The sequence below is a fragment of the Kogia breviceps genome, chromosome 15 (genome assembly GCF_026419965.1).
Source record: "Kogia breviceps isolate mKogBre1 chromosome 15, mKogBre1 haplotype 1, whole genome shotgun sequence".
Taxonomy (NCBI): domain Eukaryota; kingdom Metazoa; phylum Chordata; class Mammalia; order Artiodactyla; family Physeteridae; genus Kogia; species Kogia breviceps.
The window spans coordinates 64,816,449-64,839,685 of NC_081324.1; the positions used below are offsets into that span (position 1 = coordinate 64,816,449).

General features: G+C 52.5%; 1 protein-coding gene across 2 annotated transcripts in view; it reads left to right on the top strand.

Moving 5' to 3' along the window:
* Positions 1–23,237, top strand: part of SMARCB1 (SWI/SNF related, matrix associated, actin dependent regulator of chromatin, subfamily b, member 1) — a 27,994-nt gene continuing 4,757 nt past the window's right edge. Inside the window, exons 1-7 of one of the 2 annotated variants that reach the window (XM_059039296.2) lie at positions 1–586; positions 4,486–4,624; positions 6,128–6,257; positions 8,361–8,498; positions 10,551–10,678; positions 14,250–14,416; positions 21,047–21,237. In XM_059039296.2, the coding sequence (XP_058895279.1) occupies positions 494–586; positions 4,486–4,624; positions 6,128–6,257; positions 8,361–8,498; positions 10,551–10,678; positions 14,250–14,416; positions 21,047–21,237 (986 nt within the window). In that variant the 5' untranslated portion in view covers positions 1–493. The remainder of the gene's footprint in view (positions 587–4,485; positions 4,625–6,127; positions 6,258–8,360; positions 8,499–10,550; positions 10,679–14,249; positions 14,417–21,046; positions 21,238–23,237) is intronic. The other variant, XM_059039298.2, reaches the window with a different exon arrangement.

Sequence of the window (23,237 nt, forward strand, 5' to 3'; positions counted from 1 at the left end):
TTCTTGGGCCGAGGAAACTGAGGCATATGTGCTTCTGGCCTCCTCCAGGCCTTCAGGCCTCGCCTCGTTCCTCCTCACTGGGCTGAGTTACAGTCCCAGCTGTGAGACACTGGGAAGACCACCGCCTGAGTCAGGGCCGCGGTTGCTATTTCTGTCCGTGAGAAATTTCCCCTGGTACCTCCACTTGGAAGGCGGCCTGGGAGGAAGAGAAACGGGTCGAGACTCCTTTAAGGGGCACGCGGGGGCGCGTCCGGCCTTTTGTTTGGGAGGTAGCGGCGCGCGCGTCAGCGTCAACGCCCGCGCCTGCGCACTGAGTGCGGCCTGGTTGTCTGCTGCGGCGGTGGAGGAGCCCGGCGGCGGCGCAAGCACCCGGCCCGGCTCGGCCAGCCCTTCGCCTCCGGCTTCGGCTTCCCTGGGCTCGGCGCGCCCCGGCCCCGCCTCAGCCCTCCTGACCCTCGCAGCCCGGTCGTGGCCGCCCGACTCTGCCGCCGCAATGATGATGATGGCGCTGAGCAAGACCTTCGGGCAGAAGCCTGTCAAGTTCCAGCTGGAAGACGACGGCGAGTTCTACATGATCGGCTCTGAGGTAGCCCGCGGCGCGTCCTCTCTCTCCGGGCCCCTGGCCGGCCTGGTCCCCGCGGGAGCCTCGGGGCGGGTCTGCGCGCCGGGAACGCGCGTCTCCATTCATCGCGGCGGGCGGGCGGGAGCGCGGTCTGTCTGTGTCTGGGGGCGTGGTTTGACCGGGGCGTGGTTGAGCAGGCCCCCGCGCCGCGCTCGGCCGCCTAGGTTCACCCACTGGTGTTGCGGAGTCGCGGACTCGCCCGGCTGCCAGGGCTGCGGCGTCCCGGGGCCCCTGGGCCACGCTGAGTTCCACAGCTCCAGCCGGACACATAGAAACGGGGTGTTATCTCTTGCGACACGTGGGGGGGACATGTTGGACCCTTCACGCGCACCCCTCCTACACTGCTGTAGCTGAGATCCTGAAATCGTATGTTCGAAACACGGGGCTTAGTGAGGGCTCACCCCCTTAGTGTTCGTGAACTTTGAAGTGGGCGGGGAGTTGTTCTGACCTTTGATTACCGGTGAGGAAACAGGTTGGGAGGAGGGAGGATGCTTGCTTTTGGATGGCTAAGGCCGCAGCCCCCGAGTTAGATCTATCAGCAATTCGGAAGCACTTGACACTTCGGATATCTTGAACTAACTCTGAGTTAGTACAGGGGAAAGAGCCTTAAGCCTTTAATCCTTAACTAAAAGTGACTTTTCAGCACTTTGTTGAATCATGTGGATGACTGACTTTAGAAAAACCCTACAACTGGTTCTTCACTGGTAGTTTATACCAAGTATATTAAGTTTTTCCAGATTGCCTCAAACTAGGCCTTTTTGGCAGTCCCCGGTTTGTGTGTGTACATGCACATACACATATATTTAAAAATTATGGATATGCAATTTAGATGTGCAAACACCAAGCAGTAGTGTCTTCCTCATGTAATGAGTTAAGTGCAGATCTTGGAGAGTTAAAGCAGTTACAAATGCCAGCGGTTGCTTCTGCTTGTAGCAGTTTTCAGTATTAGACATTTCATTCCTTTTGTTTTCTTTTTTTCCCCCACAGTGTTTTTTTTCCATCACAATTGAACATAGTGTGAATGAATTAAGCCTCATGATGGTCACACTGAGGCTTCTAGGACTCCCTGTGATTCCTGGCTTGTCTGAGTTATATTGAGTTATGAGACTAGTGCTTTCAGTAGCATCAGAACCTTAGTGTTTCCTTTTTTCACCAGTTTTTGTAAAACACAAGGGGCAAGATGCAACACATTTTTCATGTCATCACAAAAATACTACTCTTCAAAGCTAGCTGTGCTGAGGAGAGGAGCCAGTGCCTGCCATCTGCCATAGCTCAGAATGGTCCTCATCGGCTGGTGGGCACAAAGGCAGTGGAGGAGTTTCAGTTTGTGATGATGGACAGGTTGTTTAAAGAAACCTTTACCTGGGACTTTCCTGGTGGCGCTGTGGTTAAGAATTCTCCTGCCAGTGCAGGGGACATGGGTTCAAGCCCTGGTCCGGAAATATCCCACATGCCATGGAGCAACTAAGCCCATAAGCCACAACTACTGAGCCTGCGAGCCACAATTACTCAGCCCATGTGCTGCAACTACTGAAGCCCGCGTGCCTAGAGCCTGTGCTCTGCAACAAGAGAAGCCACCGCAATGAGAAGTCCATGCACCACAACGACGAGTAGCTCCTGCTCACTGCCACTAGAGAAAGCCTGTGCATAGCAATGAAGACCCAATGCAGCCAAAAATAAATTAATTTAAGAAAAAGAAAGAAACCTTTACCTGATCTAACGGGCAGGAAGAGCAGTCAGTTTAGCATTGGCTCTGAGTCGGTGGTACTTTTGAAAATCAAGCTTGCGATTTTTTTGTTTTTGTTTTTTGTGGTACGCGGGCCTCTCACTGTTGTGGCCTCTCCTGTTGCGGAGCACAGCCTCCGGACGCGCAGGCTCAGCGGCCATGGCTCACGGGCCCAGCCGCTCCGCGGCATGTGGGATCTTCCCGGACCAGGGCACGAACCCATGTCCCCTGCTTCGGCAGGCGGACTCTCAACCACTGCGCCACCAGGGAAGCCCCTCAAGCTTGCGTTTATTAGGTGGAGCCCGCAGCCAGGTGGGCAGAACGTCAGGAGGCCTGGTTCCAGCTCTGCCTGTGTGTCACTTTTCTCATGTATGTAATGAGATGCTTAGACTAGATGGTCTCTAAGATCTTCCCCTTAGCATATTTTAGATTCTAGAAAGCTAACTGCAGTCTTCTCTTTCAGCCCTGTTGAGTGAGAACGTTTGTCCTGAGATGCAGTTTATAGAGACCAGATGGAAGAAGGGAGAGGCAGTTTGCTTTCTGGGGCCTGGCTCAACAATCATCAGGCCTTGGGAGGCCTGGGAAGGGTTCAAGGTCAGAGTGCTGTCTACTGATAAGCAGCAGCTCCTCTGACAGCATTGGGTAGATGGCCCCCAGGCCCCTTGCCCTTGGCAAACAGGCACCATATTCAGAGAGGTGGGCCCACCAGAGCAGCACCCTCAGCGCCCCCACACAGTTGGGTGTAGCAGGCTTGGGAGGGCATCCACAGCTGCAGTGAGCATGTCACTCTTCTCCTGCCATTTGCAGGCAGCCGTTGTCACCATGCCAGAGTCACTGCTGAGAGGATCCTAGGAAATCCCCATAACCACACCTTCGTTTTCCATTTGGGAAACCCAGGTCCAGAGGTGGCAAAGACTAGTTCAGGGGAAACCCAGGGAGGTAGGCCTGGTCTCCTAAGTTCTGAAGGGACCTTGGGAAGGGCCTAGGAGTGTGGGAGGTCTGCAGGACCTGCAAAGTAGTAGTGGGGCCATTATAGTCAGTGTCTTTTCAAAAACCTAATGGAAACTATGTGTTTACCCTTGGATGGTAACCACACTCAAGCCAAATAACTCACATGGGTCTGTGCCTGCAGTGGGGAGCACCAGTGACCCTGTGGCCACTTTCTCTTGCACTGTTTGGCAGCCCTGGTTAGGCATCTTGTAAATCTTTGACTCATGAAAAATGGAGAAACTTTAAAAATAAATATACTATAATGGCGTAGATAAGTGGGAAAGTAGTAGAAGTGGTCCTTCATGGGTGAACTTCACAGTTGATGAACATCTGACAGAGAAGTAGGGAGACCCAGAAAAGAGTAATGATGCCTGGTCACAGGTGGAGCCAGCACCCAGTCCACCTGCTGTCCCTGGCCATGTGACTCAAGTGTTTGTTTTTGAAAAGTCAGTGAAACAATGGAGTTTCTTTATAAAAACTTTAGGACTAGATTTCTTTTCATCAAGTAAGTCGTACTTCGAGTATTTGGTACAGGCAAACTGAAGCTATTGTTTGGGGAAGTAATGATTTATATAGCAGTCTAAGGATTGCTGATAAGTGCATTTTAAACTCTTTGGAAAATTCCTTTGGTATTTCTGGTTTGAGTTTTGTTACTAAACAAAGCAACAAAGGCCATGGGGGAAATTATCCTGCATCTGTCTAAAATTAAAAGACGTTTTTGGTCTTTATTACATCGTAAAAATATCAAAGCCTTAAGATAAAAGAAAGTCAGAGAGGCCTTACATTTCTGGAAAGTGCCAGAGATCCTTAGTCCAAAATCAGAATCACATCTAGCTTCTTAGTGATCTCGGGGGCCCTGCCTCCCCAGTGTCTGGTCAGGCCTGTCTGAACTTGGTCCTGTCGTCAGGATGCAGATGTTATTACCCCTGCCAGAGGGACAGATGTAGGCCAGATACGAACTGCTGTTGAACCCCTGATGTCAGCAGAATGTATTTTTACTGCTGCTGGAAGCCTGGTGCCTGGCGGCCTGGGGGCCAAGTCGAGGTGTGTTTGTCTGTCACTCATCCAGCAGAGCCTCTGAGCCAGGGCCCTCTCCTTACTCGAGGAGCTGCGACCCTCATAATGAGCCTTCTCGCTTTACTCATAGGTGGGAAACTACCTCCGTATGTTCCGAGGTTCTCTGTACAAGAGATACCCCTCACTCTGGAGGCGACTAGCCACTGTGGAAGAGAGGAAGAAAATAGTTGCATCGTCACATGGTAAAAAAACAAAACCTAACACTAAGGGTGCGTCTTCACGAGGGTTTGTAAACCTGTTTCAAAACCACTCGCTTATGTCATGAAGATAAAACGTTTTCACTCCGGAGCGTCTTCACGGCAGCCCTGACCTTAGGGTGGCGGAGCGTCCTGGAGGCCCCCTGGAGCGGGTGGTCCTCCGTCAGGATCGGTCAGGGTCAGGTGTTGGCAACGGGCGGTGGGCGGAGGGGGCGGGGCCAGGGCGGAGAGGGTGTTGTGAAGACCGCTGGTCTGAAAACGTTTTAGGAATGCTGTGATGCTCTACCATCTGCCGCGGGCGTGTTGCCATCGTCGTCGCCCTCCATGCGCCTGGGCGGCAGGGGCCCGCCCCAGCCCCGCTCCCCTCGGGCTTTCACCGCTTCGCTTCCCAGCGCACATCCATCGTGTGGCACTTGGTTCTGGCAGTCGGTCTGCTGGCGCTCGTGTGCATGTCCTGCCTGGGGCTGTGGGGCGCTGCCACCTGACCCGGGAGGGCGGGCAGAGGGTGCTCCTCACCTCTGAGCTGGGGAGAGGACCTGTGCCTCAGGCCTCGGGTGAAGCCGCCTTCCCTTTGGCAGGGTTGCCTGGCGGAGCCGGCCCGGGCCTCGTGTGCGTGTGTCCGCGTGCGTGCGCGTGCCCGTTTGCGTGCGTGTGCTCATTTGCGTGCGTGTGTTTGGGTCCCTGCGCGTGTGCATGTGCACTTTGCCGTCTGTCCGGTGCGGGTGCGTTTGTAGGCGCTGCGTTGGTCTCGTCTACCGTGTTCTTTTAATGCAGGAGCCGGAGCTGCTTTTCTATGCGCTGCTGTAACTTTTCACTCCCTCCCGCGCTTTCCAAAGCCTCCCTGGTCCTCCCTCCGCCCCAGTGGAGCACCAGTCACTAACCAGTGCATCCCTAGCTGTGCTTGCCCCTTGGAAGCCTTGGTGACCCTTCGGCCTCGCGCTCGGGAGACTCTTTCCTGTAACCATCTGACTCTCCACCAGGCTTCCTAGGCGAGCTGTGGTCGAACTGCCTAGAACTTCCTGCTCCCGGGCAGCTCGCATCCACTGGCATTGGGCCAGGAATTCCTGTTTGGTGTACAGCAGCTCTTTCCAACTCTCTGGGCTCTTGTTTTAAAAGAAAAATGTTTCTCATCTCTCATTTCATCTCCACCTTGCTTCGTGTCGTGGACTGCAGCGGTGTCAGACCTCTTCCCACTGGCGGTGTCACTCTGGAGCCTTCCTTTCCTCGAGAGGCCCCGCGGGCTGAGCTGCCCATGGGCGTCCCCTGTGCCTGGAGCCAGTGCTCCTCCCAGGACACGTTAGTCCCCGTCCATTCAGGGAGTGCTGACCCGGGAGGGCCTCTAGAGAAAGCCAGGGTCCAGACCGCCCCTTTGGAAGAGGCCAGCATTGAGCAGTAGTGAGGTTGACACCCGCTTTCCCACCTCCTGCATGTGAGGACCTCAGTGCGCTGCATCTCCTGGCTGCTACTGCTCACTGCCCTCCTGCAGGGTGACCGCAGCCGCATCTCTCGTTGCAGATCATGGATACACGACCCTGGCCACCAGTGTAACTCTGTTAAAAGCCTCCGAGGTGGAAGAGATTCTGGATGGCAACGATGAGAAGTACAAGGCCGTATCCATCAGCACGGAACCCCCCACCTACCTCAGGTACTGCACCCCCGGGCTCGGCTCGCTCTCGGATCACCCACGGGTATTTTTCTCATGCTCTGGAACCAAAATACTTTTCAGCAATTTACCCACTGTGTTTACAGATCGTTTTAGCCAGGCTTCGAAGTTTTTTCTGACTTTGGAATTTCTAAGAAACGTAAGTCAAGTCTTGGGTTCTGGAGAGTCATTAAGAATGCTTTGAAAGTGGGATTCACTAATCTGTCAGAACAATTAGTGGCCCAGATCAACTCACAAAAGAAACAAACAATATATTTGAACGTATCCACGTAGATCCTTTGAAAGAGCATTTACATGAACAATTCAACAGGGGAGTAATTGGGAAGTTGCTACCTTGTAGAGTTTGTTCATTTAGATTTATAAGAAAAACTTGGATACCCCAAGTATTTCTCTGTTTTATGTAGGCAAATAGGTAAAGCTTGATCCACACTGAAGCACAGGAGTAAACAAACACAGGGAATGATGTTTGTTCTTGGGAGTGATTTTAAAAATGCAAAATAAAAAAATAAATAACTAGCAACATAAAGAACCAGGGAGGGCATCATGGAGTGGGTACACTCACGCCCACAGTGGCGGCTCTGCCTCAGGCATTGCGGCCTCAAGGTTTTTTGTTGGTCTCTGATCTATTAATTCCACCCCTGGGAATTTGTCCCAGGGAAATCATTTATACTATCAACAAAAGCCATTATAAGTACAGAGATGCTATTGGTGGCATGTGAATTATAAAGGGAACTAGGGAGCCCCTTGAGTGTCTTGCCTCAGGGAAAGGCTGTGTGAGCAAAGATGTAGACAACCAAATAGTATGGGGTTACATGATGTGTTGTGGGTAAGTAGACCCTGCAGCAACCCGAAACCTGGCTCACAGGAGCGAGACGTGCAGAATACCTGCGTGACGCTTTCAGCTCTCAAGAAAACATGCATTTAGGTGCATGAGACGGTGGGAGCACTAAGGTGGGGGGCAGGCCATTGTTTCAAGTTATGCGGTTACAGAAAATCATGAAGGTGACATGGTACAGAGGTTGGGGATGGAAAGGTGAGTTACGTACAGTTGCTGCCCTCACGTTGCTCCCAGGTTACTAGGGACACGGCCCGAGGGTGATGAAGGGGCTCACAGAGCAAGGTGGGAGCCCACCCCCTCTTGTTGGTCAGCTTTTGGTACTTTCCTAGTAGTAAAAGCAACTTGTAATTTGGAGAGAAGAGTGAGCTCTTTGTGGGACATGGGTTCCTTGGATTACTTTGAGCATCATTTTTTTTGCGGTATGCGGGCCTCTCACTGTTGTGGCCTCTCCCATTGCGGAGCACAGGCTCCGGACGCGCAGGCTAAGCAGCCATGGCTCACAGGCCCAGCCGCTCCGTGGCATGTGGGATCTTCCCGGACCGGGGCACGAACCCGTGTCCCCTGCATCGGCAGGCAGATTCTCAACCACTGCGCCACCAGGGAAGCCCGAGCATCATTTTTTAGAGAGTATTTACCAATGTGTCTTCTCACTTCTACTGGTCTGAAGGCCCAGAGGCCAGAGCCATTGCTTAGTCTGTCTCAGCCTGGACTGCATGTCTGAAATAACAGTCTGAGTCTCTGCCTGCTTCAAACCTCTGGGGACTCACAGCCACCTGCTTAGTGCATCCGTTTCCTGCAGAGCAAGCCAGCCCCTGTAATCAGGACCCTCTCTGTGTCTCCAGCCCCGCTGCCCTCTGTGTTCTTCCTGAAATGCTGTCCTCTCCTCCACCCATGAACCGTGACTCAGCATTTAAGGCTTTGCTCCAGGGCTGCTCTTCTGGGCAGCCTTCTTGTACAGTCCCTTCTGCGAGGAAGGGACTGTGCTTCTGTGCAGCTGTGCCCAGCATGTAGCACGTTGGGTCATGGCTTAGGCACTGGGCTGGGGCCTCTCTGCACCTCCCCTAACCCAGGAGCAGGTGCTGGTGGGAGCCTAGGGAATAGACACCTGCGGAGTCTGGGGTGCACAGAGGGCCCCACTGGGACCTGGGGCCCAGCAGGGGCGCAGTGGGCATCCACTGACCACAACCTGATGCCTGGTGGGCAGTTTCGGCTCGTAGACTGAGCGGAGGTATTTCCATGTCTCCCAGGGAACAGAAGGCTAAGAGGAACAGCCAGTGGGTGCCCACCCTGCCCAACAGCTCCCACCACCTAGACGCCGTGCCCTGCTCCACCACCATCAACAGGAATCGCATGGGCCGGGACAAGAAGAGGACGTTTCCGCTGTGGTGAGTGGGCCTCGCCCTCTGACTCCACCGAGGTCCTCCAGCATGTTTTAGTTTCCTCCTCCCCAGAAAAACGCTCTGCTTTGACCTCCTGTCCCCGAAACGCTGCACTGCTCCTCCTTGGGGCTGGTCTCCCTCAGCGTCCAGCATGACTGGCCTCCACGTGGTCCAGCCTGGCTCTGCCTGTGCTCACCCCCAGCTCCTCAGGTAGCGTTCCTGGGTGCAGTCCCTGGACCTTTTCTCTGCCATCCACATGACTCGATGCTTAGTTGCCCGTGGTGCCAGAACAGAACGCCACAAACTGGGTGGCTTGAAGCAACACAAGTTTATTCTCACACAGTTCCAGAGGCCAGGAGTTTCACTGGGCCGGAATCAAGGTGTTGCCGGGCCCTGCTCCCTCCAGGGTCCCTTCCAGCTGCTTGCAGCTGCCACGTTCCTTGGCTCATGGCAGCATCACTCCAGTCTCTTCCTCCCTGGTCATATGGCCTCCTCTGTGTGTGTGAAATCTCCCTCTCTTTCTCTGTCACTCTCTTCTTTATTTTCTGGCCATGCCGCGTGGCTTGCAGGATCTCAGTTCCCTGACCAGGGATTGAACCTGGGCCACCGCAGTGAAAACCTGGAATCCTAACTACTAGGCCACCAGGGAACTCCCTCTCCCTCTGTTTCTTGTGAGGACGCTTGTGATGTAATTTAGGGCCCACTTGGACAAGGCTCCCTCGCCTTTTTTGCTCTGTAAGGTGACAGTCACAGGTTCCAAGACTTAGGACATAGATATCTCTGGGGGGCCATTTTTCAAGCTCCCGCCCACTAAGCTCTCCTCTGAATGCCGCCCTAAGCACCTCCAGCAAAGGCTGCCTGCAGGCTTCTCTAGCCCAGGACACAACAATCCCGTCCTTCCTGTGCTTGGGCCACAATTCTGGAACCCTTCCTCCTTCTCACACCATAGAGCCAGTCTCCACAATTTCTACTTGCTCAGCTCTCCAAGTGTCCAGAATCCGAACCACCCTTGGCCAGCTCCCCATTGGGCATGTGCCCCTTTACCCAGGGCAGGTCCTCTAGATGCCCCGTCACACCAGCATCCACGTGACAGAGTCCTGGTGGTGGCTGCCCCTCTCTGGCCCCGGCTCCTGCCGCCCTTCACCTCAGGCACAGTGGCCTCCTCAGCGTTCTTCAGCCGCCCAGGCACTCCTGCCCTTGCAATTCCCTCGCTTCCTGCCAGCATCTGCAGGCTCATCCCTTTCTCCCTCCTCCTTCCCTCCTCCCCCTTCCTTTTTAATCCCTCCCCATCTCTGTTTGAATGTCACTTTTCAGAGTGGTCCTCCCCTTTTAGAATGGCCACTCTGTCCCTTTCCCTGACTGTGTCTCCTAGAGCATTTGTGTCTGGGTGGGGAGAGGGGGGTGTTTTCCTCATTTGTTTGTTTATTTGTCATCTGTGCCCCCAGCTCTCTGAGAACAGTTCTCAACCCTCAGTCTTCCACCCTTGGGTTTCCTGCGCCCACCCTCACCCCGTATCTTCCCACTTCGTCTTCCTAAAATGCAGGTGTGAGCACAGAACTGCCTTGCTCTCAGTCCTCCTGGGACTCCCTCGGGGTCGAGGCTGGAGATGGAGAACTGTGGGCACTTGACCCCTGTGGCTTCCCAGTGCCCTCCCACTGCCCCCCCGCCCCATCTGCACCCCTCCTTCCCTCAGCAGCTCGCAACTCTCCTGCCCCTTGGCCTTTGCTCAAGGGCTTCCACTTTTGGGAGTACCCTTCCTTTCCTACAGTTTCCTGGGAAAGCCCTGCCTGCTTTGGGGCTTAAATCTCCCTTACTTCGGACATCTCCATCTTGTCCTGCTGCCCAAGTCAGCATCTCCCCTCCCGTCCCACGTGTCCATTAGCATGGACCCCTGCTGGCACTGTCTCTGCCGACTCAGCCCATAGTGGACAAGTCCCTGTAAGAAGCGGGGTTTCCCCTCTGGTTAGGTCACAGTGACCAGTGGTGCAGAGAAGGAGGCCCTGGGTGCAGGGACCCCAGCCCCCCTTGCTGAGCATGCTGCTGCTGCCTCCCTTCCAGCTTCGACGACCACGACCCAGCTGTGATCCATGAGAACGCGTCCCAGCCCGAGGTGCTGGTTCCCATCCGACTGGACATGGAGATCGACGGGCAGAAGCTGCGGGACGCCTTTACCTGGAACATGAACGGTATGTGGTGGCCAACCCACCATCTTGCACACAGTCTTGTTTCCTGCCTGCTGCCTGTCAGGGGGACCCTGGACTCTGATTGTGACAGTCAGAGCATTGTGGAGTAGATTTGGAGGGTGTGGACTTTGGGTTCAAATCCTGGAATGCAAACCTGGTTCAGTGTTTGAAAATCAGTCAGTGTGATCCATCATATTAACAGACTAGAAAAGATAAATCCCTTGATTATATCAATTTTTAAAAAGCATTTATATATATATTTATATATATCAAAAAAGCATTTAACAAAATCCAGCACTCGTTCTTGATAAAAATTCAGGAAATTGGGAATAGACAACACAGTGCTGGAAGTACTAGCCAGTGTAACAAGGCAGGAAAATGATATAAAAAACATACACCTCAGAAAGGAAGAAATAAAACTGTCTTTATTTGTAGATAGCATGATTATCTACATAGAAAATCCCAAGAGACCACCAAAAAAACCTGCTAGAACTAATAACCAAGTCTTAGCAAGGTCACAAGACCCAAAATAAACATGCAAAAGTCAATTGTATTTCTATACATTATATACTGTCAGTGAGCACGTGGACACTCAAGTGTCCAGTATAAAATATGTTACTCTTTAGAGTTACTCAGTTAAGAAAAAAGGTGTAAATCTTACAGACATATAGTTTGTTTCAAGAAACATTTTGTATGCTGAAAACTATAAAGCACTGGTGGAAGTAATTAAAGGAGGTCTGAATAAATGGACAGACAACTATGTTCATGGATCAGAAGATTCAAGATGTTAATTCTCCCTAAATTAATATGCAAGTTTATTTTTTTCATTTTTATTGGAGTATAATTGCTTTACAATGGTGTGTTAATTTCTGCTTTATAACAAAGTGAGTTAGTTATACATATACACATATCCCTGTATCTCTTCCCTTTTTTTTTTGTGGTACGGGCCTCTCACTGTTGTGGCCTCTCCTGTTCTGGAGCACAGGCTCCAGACGCGCAGGCTCAGTGGCCATGGCTTACGGGCTTAGCCGCTCTGCGGCATGTGGGATCTCCCCAGACCGGGGCACGAACCTGTATCCCCTGCATCGACAGGCGCACTCTCAACCACTGCGCCACCAGGGAAGCCCCTCTTCCCTTTTTTTTGTGGTACGTGGCCCTCTCATAGCTGCGGCCCCTCCTGTTGTGGAGCACAGGCTCCGGACGCTCAGGCTCAGTGGCCATGGCTCATGGGCCTAGCAGCTCCGCGGCATGTGGGATCTTCCCGGACCGGGGCACGAACCCGTGTCCCCTGCATTGGCAGGCGGACTCTCAACCACTGCGCCACCAGGGAAGCCCCTCTTCCCTTTTAATATGCAAGTTTAATGCAATTTCTTTGAAAATCCCAGCAAGACATTTTGTAGATTTGGACAAAATTATTCTAAAATTTCAGCGGAAAGGCAAAGGAACTGGAGTAGCTAAAGCAATTTTGGAAAAGAAGAAAGTAGGAGGAACAAGTCTTCCTAATCCCAAGACTTGGTGTGGAGCTGCAGTAATCAAGGGGGCATCTGAATCTACAATGATCATAGACTAAAAAAGTTAATTTTAAAAATCCTCTGCACAATATACTCATAGGATGCTTGGCCTGAGCACCTTAGCTTCCTGCTGCTTCTCCAAAACTGGATGTATGAATTATCAATAGTAGGCTGGCTGAGTGTTCAGGTCTGGCACAATGGTGCTGTGAGGAGGGTTGGTCTCTAGCCCTTCTTCTGGGCTAATGAAATAGTGGGGTCAATTGTCTGTTAAGCAGACCTCATTCTATTTATTTATTTAGTTCTTTCTTTCTTTTTTTCCTTCCTCCCTTCCTTCCTTTCTTCCTTCCTCCCTTGTTGCATGCGGGCTTTCTCTAGTTGGAGCGAGCAGGGGCTACTCTTTGTTGCGGTGTGTGGGCTTCTCACTGTGGTGGCTTCTCATTGCGGAGCATGGGCTCTAGGCGTGTGGGCTTCAGTAGTTGTGGCACGCAGTCTCAGTAGTTTTGCCTCATGAGCTCTAGAGCTTAGGCTCAGTAGTTGTGGCACACGGGCTTAGTTGCTCCACTGCATTTGGGATCTTCCTGGACCAGGGCTCGAACCTATGTCCTCTGCATTGGCAGGCAGATTCTTAGCCACTGCGCCATCAGGGAAGTCCCAGCAGACCTCGTTCTTGAAGATGGAATCATGCTGAGTGCTTATGAGGGAATTCATTCTTTTATTTATATATATATATATATATATATATATATATATATATATAAGTTTATTTATTTTACTTATTTATTTTTGGCTGCATTGGGTCTTCATTGTTGTGCACAGGCTTTCTCTAGTTGCAGCGAGCGGGGTCTACTCTTCATTGCAGCGCGCAGGCTTCTCACTGCAGTGGCTTCTCTTGTTGCAGAGCACGGGCTCAAGATGTGTGGGCTTCAGTAGTTGTAGCATGCGGGCTCAGTAGTTGTGGCTTGTGGGCTCTAGAGCGCAGGCTCAGTAGTTGTGGCGCAAGGCTTAGTTGCTCCACGGCACGTGGGATCCTTCCAGACCAGGGCTCGAACGCGTGTCCCCTGCATTGGCAGGCAGGTTCTTAAACCACTGCGCCACCAGGGAAACCTGGGAATTCACTCTTTGCTTTCCCTTCTCTGTGGCGCATCCCAGCTTGGCATGTGGTCATTGAAGTTTCAGTTATGAGAAAGAGGGCAGGTCTGGGGAAAACAGTTGACTGCACAGGACCTTGCTGTAGTCTGGCCAGTAGTGGACAGTCCCCATGAAGCTCACGCCTGAGGCAGTTACATCTCCAGGATCCAGGATCCGTACCCATACCCATGCTGTCACCTTGTTGAGTGCGTGTGCTGCCCACAGAGTCAGAAACTCAGCCCGGGGTTGTAAAAAGCCACACGCAGCCCCAGGTGATCTCTGAGGGATTTCCGTTGTGGAGGAAGTGGTGGATGGACATGCACCTGCTCCATCTTCCAGTGGATGCTGGCTTTCAGGTGGCTTGTCCGGAAGGAACCTATGTCAGCTCAGGCCGCCATGACAAAGTCCCACAGCCTGGGGGGCATAACAGCAGGTTTTATCTCCTCCCAGTTCTGGAGGCTGGAAGTCCAAGTCAGGGTGTTGGCAACGTTGGTTTCCTCTGAAGCCATCTTCTCCCTGTGTCTCTACGTGGGCTTCCCTGGTTGCCTGGGTTGGAAGAGGGGAGGAAGTGGCACGTCAGCTCTGAAGTGCCTTTGCTTCTCCCCTCCCCAGACAGCTCACTGGTTAGAACTAACGGAGCCGTGCAGTCCTAAGCCTGGGAGCCGGGAACCTGGGGGTGGGGAGCACATAAGGTCATGACCACCTCCAGAGGTGTGTGGGGGGGTGGTGTGTATGGATTGAGGGCCAGAAGGGGGGTGTTCGTCTTGTGCTTCCTCTCCTTACCGTGTCTGGGAGGATCCATCGTCCTCATCTTTATGCTCATCTTCATCCAGGTGGGTTGGCAGAGGAGGACAGGCTGGGGGAGGACAGAGCTGAGCATGGTGACATTAGGCCCTGCAGTCCACCAGCAATCCATACCTCTCACCTCATTTCAGAGAAGCTGATGACTCCTGAGATGTTTTCAGAAATTCTCTGTGATGACCTGGATTTGAACCCACTGACATTCGTACCAGCCATCGCCTCCGCCATCAGACAACAGATCGAGTCCTACCCTACAGACAGCATCCTGGAGGACCAGTCAGACCAGCGTGTCATTATCAAGGTAGGCAGCTCCCCGCCCTGCACCAGGGCCTTCCTTATACTGGTGGGGGTCATGGGGTGCTGAAGCTACATGGAGGCTTCAATAGAAGCCTGTCTGGGATTCATGCTGTGGGACAGGGTTTCTGGAAAGCTGTCTTTCAGGCAGCCTATCCCAGGAAAGGCGTGGGCTGACTTCTGAGTAAGGTATCACATTCTGGGCACATTCGGGGTGCTGCTGTGGTATTGCTTGACGTGGAGCAGAGCCTGGGTGGTACAAAGGGGGTTATGCCAGCTGACGGGTAGAGCAGGGAAGGCTACAGTAAGATGAGCACACTGCCACACTCTTCCCATGGGCAGGCTGGGCCAAGCACACCCCATACTGTCTCAGTAACCCCCACCATCCTGGGGGAAGATGCTGTGTTACAAGTGAAGAGGTGGGGTCACCTACCCCAAACTGCCCTGCTGAGAAGTGGTAGAGCTGGGGTTTGGGCCCAGTCCTGCCTGCTGCAGAGCCTGCTTGGTATGAAGCAATATCTCATTGTGGTTTTGATTTGCATTTCCTTGTTGATTAGTGACCTTGAATATCTTTTCATGTGCTTATTGGCCATTTGTTTATCCTCTAAGTCTGCTTAAGTCCTTTGTGTTTTTGAATCAGGTTTTTGTTCTTTTGTTGTTAAGCTTTAGCAGTTCCCTGAGTCTTCTAGATAGCGATCCCTTTTCAGATAAAATGATTTTGCAAATATTTTCTTCCATTCTGTGGGTTGCCTTTTTATGTTGTTGATAGTGCTCTTTGATGCATAGAATTTTTTTATTTTGGTAAAGTCCAGTTTGTCTATTTTTTCATTTATCACGTATGCTGTTGGTGGCATATCTGAGAAATCATTGCCAAATCCAATGTCATAAAGCTTTCACTCTGTGTTCTTCTAAGAGCTTTATAGATTTAGCTCTTACATTTATATGTTCCATCCATTTTGAGTTAATTTTTGCATATGATGTTAGGTTAGGGTCCAGCTTCGGTTTTTTTTGCATATGTATATCCTGTTTTCCCAAAACCATTTGTTGAAGACTATCATTTTCTCATTGAATGGTTTTGGCAATTTTGTTGAAAACCATTTGACCACATATTTGAGGGTTTATTTCTGGGCTGTCTCACTGGTCTATTGTCTGTTTTTATGTCAGTACCACACTTTTGATTATTGTAGCTTTACAGTAAGTTTACAAATTAGGAAGTGTGAGTTTTCCAGCTTTGTTCTTTTTCATCATTGTTTTGGCTGGACGTCCTTTGTCCTTAGATTCCATATAAATTTTTTTTTTTCTTGGCCAAACCATGTGCATGTGGGATCTTAGTTCTCCAACCAGAGATTGAACCCAGGCCCCCTGCAGTGGAAGCATGGAGTGTTAACCACTGGTCTGCCAGGGAAGTCCCTCCATATGAATTTTAAAATAGATTTTTTTCTATTTCTGCAAAAATATTGTTGGGATTTTGATAGGGATTACATTGGATTTGTAGATTGCTTTGGGCAGTCTTGACATCTTAATATTGTCTCCCAATCCATGAACATGGGATGTCTTTCCATTTATTTATGTGTTTAATTTATTTCAGCTTTTTTTTTTTTTTTTTTTTTTTTTTTTTGCTGCGGTACGCAGGCCTCTCACTGTTGTGGCCTCTCCCATTGCAGAGTACAGGCTCCAGATGCTCAGGCTCAGCAGCCATGGATCATGGGCCTAGCTGCTCCGCGGCATGTGGGATCTTCCCAGACTGGGGCACGAACCCATGTCCCCTGCATTGGCACGTGGACTCTCAACCACTGCGCCACCAGGGAAGCCCTCAGCATGTTTTTTAATTAATTAACTAATTAAAATTTAAAATTATTTATTTGTTTTTGGCTGTCTTGGGTCTTTGCTGCTGCACACGGGTTTTCTCTAGTTGTGAGAATGGGGGCTACTCTTCGTTGTGGTGCACGGGCTTCTCATTGTGGTGGCTTCTCTTTGTTGTGGAGCACAGGCTCTAGGCACATGGGCTTCAGTAGTTGCAGCACACGGGCTCAGTAGTTGTGGCTCACAGGCTGTAGAGTGCAGGCTCAGTAGTTGTGGCACATGGGCTTAGTTGCTCCGTGGCATGTGGGATCTTCCCAGACCAGGGCTTGAACCCGTGTCCCCTGCATTGGCAGGTGGATTCTTAACCACTACACCACCAGGGAAGTCCCTTCAGTGTGTTTTATAGTTTTCATTGTACAAGTCTTTCATCTCTTTATCTAAGTTAATTTCTAAATATTTTAGTCTTCTTGATGCTATTGTAATTGGAATTTTTTTCTTAATTTCAGATTGTTCATTGTTAGTGTGTAGAAATGCAACCGATTTTTGTGTGTTGACTTTGTATCCTCCTACTTTGCTGAATTCATTTATTAGTTCTAATAGTGTTTTGGTAGAATCTTTAGGGTGTCCTGCAAATAAGATCATATCATCTGGGAACAGAGATAACTTTACTTACTCCTTTCCAAGTGATACCTTCTATTTCTTTTTTTTGCCTAGTTGCTTTGGCTAAAAATTCCAATGCTATGTTGAATAAAAGTGGCAAGAGTGGGTATCCTTGGCTAGTTCCTGATCTGAGAGGAAAAGTTACCAGTTTTTCACCATTGAGTGTGATATTTACATTGATTTTTTTTGTGTATTAATTTTGTTATGTTGACATAGTTTCCACCTATTCTTAGTTTATCAAGTGCTTTTACCATGAAAACATGTTGATTTTGTCAAATGCTTTTTTCTGCATCTGTTGACATGATCATATGGTTTTTGTCCTTCATTCTGTTCAAGTGGTTTATTGCATTGATCGGTTTTCTTATTGAGCCATCCCTGCATTGCCAGAATAGGTTCCACTTTTTTTTTTTTTTTTTTTTTTTTTGTGGTACGCGGGCCTCTCACTGTTGTGGCCTCTCCCATTGTGGAGCACAGGCTCCAGACGCACAGGCTCAGCAGCCATGGCTCATGGGCCCAGCCGCTCCACGGCATGTGGGATCTTCCCGGACCAGGGCCCGAACCCATGTCCCCTGCATCGGCAGGCGGATTCTCAACCACTGTGCCACCAGGGAAGCCTGGTTCCACTTTTTATAATTTATTTATATTGTTGTATCATTTATAATGGTGTGTAATTTTTCTAATGTGCTGTTGAATTCAGTTTTGCTAGTATTTTGTTGAATTTATTTATTTATTTATTTTTGGCTGCATTGGGTCTTCCTTGCTGCATGTGGGCTTTCTCTAGTAGCAGTGAGTGGGGGCTACTTTTCATTGTGGTGTGTGGGCTTCTCATTTTGGTGGCTTCTCTTTGTTGCAGAGCATAGGCTCTGGGTTCACGGGCATCAGTAGTTGTGGCTCTTGGGCTCTAGAGCACAGGCTCAGTAGTTGTTGTGCATGGGCTTAGTTGCTCTGTGGCATGTGGGATCTTCCCGGACCTGGGCTCGAACCCATGTCCCCTGCATTGGCAGGTGGATTCTTAACCACTGTGCCACCAGGGAAGGCCATTGAGGATTTTTATATCAATGTTCGTAAGAAGTATTGGTCTATAGTTTTCCTTTCTTGTAGTATCTTTGCCTGGCTTTGGTATCAAGGCAATGAGTTATGAAGTGTTCCTTGCTCTTCAGTTTTTTGGCAGGATTTTTTTTTAACATCATTATTGGAGTATAATTGCTTTACAATGTGTTAGTTTCTGCTTTATAACGAAGTGAATAAGCTATACATATACATATATCCCCATATCTCCTCCCTCTTGCATCTCTTTCCCACCCCTCTGGATGGTTACAAAGCAACGAGCTGATCTCCCTGTGGTATGAGGCTGCTTCCCACTAGCTATCTGTTTTACATTTGGTAGTATTTATAAGTCCGTGCCACTCTCTCACCTCGTCCCAGCTTACCCTTCCTCCTCCCTGTGTCCTCAAGTCCATCCTGGTTTTGGCAGGATTTGATAAGGATTTGTATTAGTTCTTCTTTAAACGTTTGGTAGGATTCACCAGTAAAGCCATCAGGCCCAGGGCTTTTCTTTGTAGGGAGGTTTTTAATTACTGATTGAACCTCCTTGCTAGTTAATTTCTTTTAAGAAAAATATGAATTTATTTTTCTTAACCTATTTCAGTTTCTCATTATGGCCAACTAGCAGAAAAAGGGCAAGCGTGAGAAAGAAGGGGGATGTCCTGGGAGAGAAGCAGTGGGGATGTGTGGGGTGCAGCTGTGGGACCAACACCTGTGTCCCTGTGCGCAGCCTGTGGCCCCTGGAGGATGGTCCCTACTCCGCTCTGTGCTGCGTCTTTGTCCTGTAACCATGGTGGGGACGTGGTTCCAGAGAGGCGGGGTCAGCCACAGGGAAGGTCCTTGTGTGAGTCTGACAGCTGGCTTCTCTGACATTTTCTTGTAACTGAGTGTCATCTTTTTATTATCCTGATTGGGCTTGTGGGCAGCCATACAGAAAGTTGTCAAGCAGTTGAAAATGCACCTGGGACTGTCACCTGCTCCCTGATCAGAGGCTTTCTTGGTGACTAGACAGCTCTCAGCCGTGGGGTCCGTTCAGGCCCTCACACCCGCCTATAATCCCCACCCGTGGGATGGTGTCGGCTGGTAGGCTGCTAGGAGACCATCCCCAGGTAGGGGTCCTGCCTGGTTGGGGTCGTGAGGGCCTGCCAGCATTGGGGCCAGACACAGCTGGTCAGGGAAGGCCTGCTTCTGGGGGGGCAGAGCCTCGTGGGCACTGTGACCTGGGGGGAGTGTGCCACCTGGTAGGTGAGCACGCTGGTGGTGACATCCAGGGTTTCTCGTGTGTCACAGACTGCACAGGAGCCGGGTGCTTCTGGGACACAGTGGAGGATATCTGACCAATGTCTCCTCACAGAGCAGCACCTTAGCTCAGGGCAGCCGCTCACAGGTGCTCCTGGAGCGGTGGAATGAAAGCCCAGGCTGGCACCACGACCAGGATACCTGGCCCTCCAGGGCCATGGGGCTCAATGCAGCTGAGGGTGAAGCGGTCAGACTCTGGGGGGCTGGGGGGCCCTTTCTGGGGAGGGAATGACACGTGGGTGATACAGGTTGAAGCTGGGGAGCCTGCTCCGGGGGCCTGGCCCCACCATCTAGCTGCCCCTCACCACCCACCACCCCCCTGACGGCTCCCAGTCCCCACTCTGTGAGCTTCCTGCGTCCTCTGTGGAGGCCTCAGGCCCTGCTCTGCCCAGACCCTCCCCCGGGAGCCCCACCCTGCTCTCTCTCAGCTTGTCCAGTTCTTCCTAAAATGTCCCCTCCACCGGGTGGCCTTCCCTGGGGCTCCTGGCTAACCGCTGACTGCACTTTCCGCCACTCCCCGTCTTCCCCTCAGCACCTACACCTCTGATGTCCCCTCATTCATGTATTTAACCCCGCACTGGATGTCAACCCATGAAGATGACTCTGTTTTTCCCACTGTGTGGCCCTGGGTCGGCAGGAGTCTGTATTTCTTAATAAACGATAGTGTTGATGAGCAGTTGGCGTGGTGCACAAACAGGCACCGGTCTGCGTGGCACCCCTGATGGCCAGGCCGAGTGGTGCGTGGGGTGGTTTGGTCCCGTGTGGTGTGTCCACGGGCTGCCTGCTGCTGCTTCGCTTTCCGGTCCTATTGTGCTGACGTAGCTCACCAGACACGTGGTTCCTGCTTGGAAGGGCCAGCTCTTCCGATTCTCATCCGCAGACCGGCTTGGCTTGGAGGCGGGAGTGGCGGGTCCTCAACTGCAGAGTGGAGCGCCGTGCAGGGGGCCCAGAGGTGCAGGACTTCATGCACAGTTTAGGTGGTAGGGCCTCACGTTTCTCTGAAGGCATGGACGAGTCCCGATCTGAATCTTAAACCCCAGCTGAGCGCCTGGGGACAGTAGCATGAAGGGGCAGGTGCACCGTGGCCTGCTTGGCTGGCAGAGGGCTGGACAGCAGGGGCAGGGGTCTCCACACAATGCCCAGTGAATGCTGCCAGACTCCAAGTTGTCCTTCCTGTGAGTCGCTGATGCCCAGTTTCAGAGCAGGCCCAGGTCATCTGTGGGGTAAGAAGTCCGGGTGGGGAGCTCCTGGGGCGCAGGCTGTGGCTGCAGGTGGCACGTCTCACAGATGCCTCTGGGGAGTGAGGCGGAGGAGCCGGCATGGCCTCCGCTCCCGCTGCCCCCCGCCCCCACCCGCCCAGGTTCTGCCTGTGCCATGCGGGCTGTGGGTCTGTGAGCACACGTAGCAGATGATTTCAGAGCAGGGCATGTTCCATGAAGAGACAGAGTAGGAGGGTAGACGCTGGCTCAGGTGAGGGCTCAGGGATAGTATCTGATGAGTGAGCAGTGTTTACCACGTTGTAAAGGTCCAGAGCGGCACTGTAGAAGGGCAGAGAAGAGGGTACCGGCCAGTGCAGGGAGCGAGAGGTTGGGAACAGGGGCAAGGAGGGACTCAGGTGCCCAGGGCTCTCCAGGGCCCTCCCTAGAGAGTGACAATGCCGGGCCCTGAACCACAATCCCTCTGGCCGCCCAGGAGGTCTGTGGGGTCAGCCCCATTTGCAGATGGGGAGTTGCAGCCAGAGGGATAAGGGCAGTTGTCCCACTTTCTCATGGGCCTGGAGTGGGGGATGCAGTTCTGCCTGCTCTGACTCGTGTTCCTGGTTCTGGCCCAGCTGAACATCCATGTGGGAAACATCTCCCTGGTGGACCAGTTCGAGTGGGACATGTCAGAGAAGGAGAACTCGCCGGAGAAGTTTGCCCTGAAGCTGTGCTCCGAGCTGGGGCTGGGCGGGGAGTTCGTCACCACCATCGCGTACAGCATCCGGGGACAGCTGAGCTGGCATCAGAAGACCTATGCCTTCAGGTAGGTCTTGGACAGGTGCCTCGTCCTCTTGCAGACCATTCTGGGGACAAGGCTTCCCCCTGTGTGTGGTGATGCCTTTGGGACTTTCTGGAGCCTCATGATGCTGTCTGGCCGAGGGCAGGCTTGTGGGCTCAACGGCCTCTGTTGGCTCCTCCGATCCCCCACTCTGTCCTCACCCACTCTGCCGCCGACAGCCCCTGCCACCCTCACACGCCACCTCCTCCCTGCACTCACCCAGACCCTTCCTTGGTCAGGGTCGTCTGATGGACTGGCACTGAATCTCAAACAAGGGCTACTCCATGCAGCCTTCCCTGGAGGGAAGCCAAGAGGCTGCTGTCGCCTCTTGTTCGGTCAGAGAGCAGGTGGTGGGCGCCCCCGCCAGCTGGACCCGTACTGGATGCCGGTGTGGAAGAGGGAGTAGCGTTCAGGCTGCTGGGGACCGGGGGGTAGGGAGTGTAAATGGAGCATTTGGTCCAGTGTCCTGGGTGCTGGTGGGGGTGGACTGGGGGACAGGGCTCCTCATGACGCAGATGTGGCCTTCCTGTTCCTGGTGGCCCTGCCGTGCGGGCCTGGCCGGGGCAGGAGTCAGCAAGCGTTAATTAACCACATAGCAGAGTTTGCCCACCGACAGGACTGTTCGTCACATCCAGCCCTGTCCCCCGAGCTCCTTTTCCTCGGCGGGATGGGGTGCCAGCGGGGGCGGCACTGAGTATCTCTGCATCAAAACAGGATGTTAGGATTTATTCTACTCGTCAAGCTGTCCCCGTCCACATTTGGAGGCCATTACTGAGGGACCACCCCTTAAGGTGGTGCAGAGGAGCAAAGATGAAGAGCCTTGCAGAGACGAAACAGCTAAGGGAGCGCGTGAGTCTGTTTGTGTCTCAGCTGGTTCCCCCAGAAATCCCAGGAGGTAGCCTTCTCAGTTTTCCTGTAGCTCTGAGCAAGAAAGAAGGAATGACCAACACCCGCAGGGCCTGAGGCCCCGGGCGTCCCGGCTGACATAACGTATGGCCTCCCATGACCTCCAGCAGCCCCGCTAACTGGGGATCCTGCTCCAAAGATGGGGGTCCAGGCTCACACTCCACATCCCGTGGGAGGTCTGCTCACCGTGTCGCAGTACGTGTCCACTGACGGCATGCAAGCTGAGGCCGACCGGCCTGGGGCCAGTCTGGGGTGGCCTTGCTTCCTAGAGTCGACCCTGAGGTCCTGGGAGTCCATCATCCCCAAATGCTGAGTCAGAGCCCACATCTCACTGGTGTGCAGCAGGGGGACTTGGAGGGTGTCCACACACGAGGCTGCATCCCTCCTGCTCTGATTCCCGGGTCTCCGGGCTGTTGGCAGTGCGACCTGCAGCTCCAGAGCAGGCCCGTGGGGGCCCCAGGGGGTGCAGGTCAGGACTTGGATGGAGTGCTCCCATTTCAGCAGCTAGTTAACATGTTCCGTTGTGTGGGTGGGAATGACTCTTGTACTGAGGATGCAGGTTTCAAATCCTCAGGATCAAAGTCAGGGCCGCCCCACTGGGGACTGTGGTAAGCACGTCCCCTTCACGGCAGCCTGGCCCAACCAGCTGGGTGGGTGCGGCCTGCCTGGTGGTTTGGAGGCAGCCACAGGCCTCCTTTGGCGTCAGGAGGGCTGCTGCACTTGCCCAGCTGACCAGGCTTTGTGGGCTCATGTGTGCTGGGTCTGGGCTGGGCAGCGGGGTGCTCAGAGAGCTGGCAGGACAGGAAGGGGAGCGCAGGGTCAGGTTTTATCATCCAGGGGAGGACTGCGGCTAGCAGGGGGCCTGGAACTTTGTCTCCTGACCCCACCCCTCATTCTCCCCGTACACTCCCCACCCCTCAGGAGCTCCCCGGGAGAGCAGTAGCAGCCTTTCCCTGCTGTCCAGACTCTGCCTGGGGAAAGGAGAGGGGCTCGCTGCGTCTCCAGGGCCAAGGCCTGCCTGGCCCACAGAGAGCTGGACTGGGAGCCCCGGCCTGGTTTCTGCTACATGAGGCTTGGCA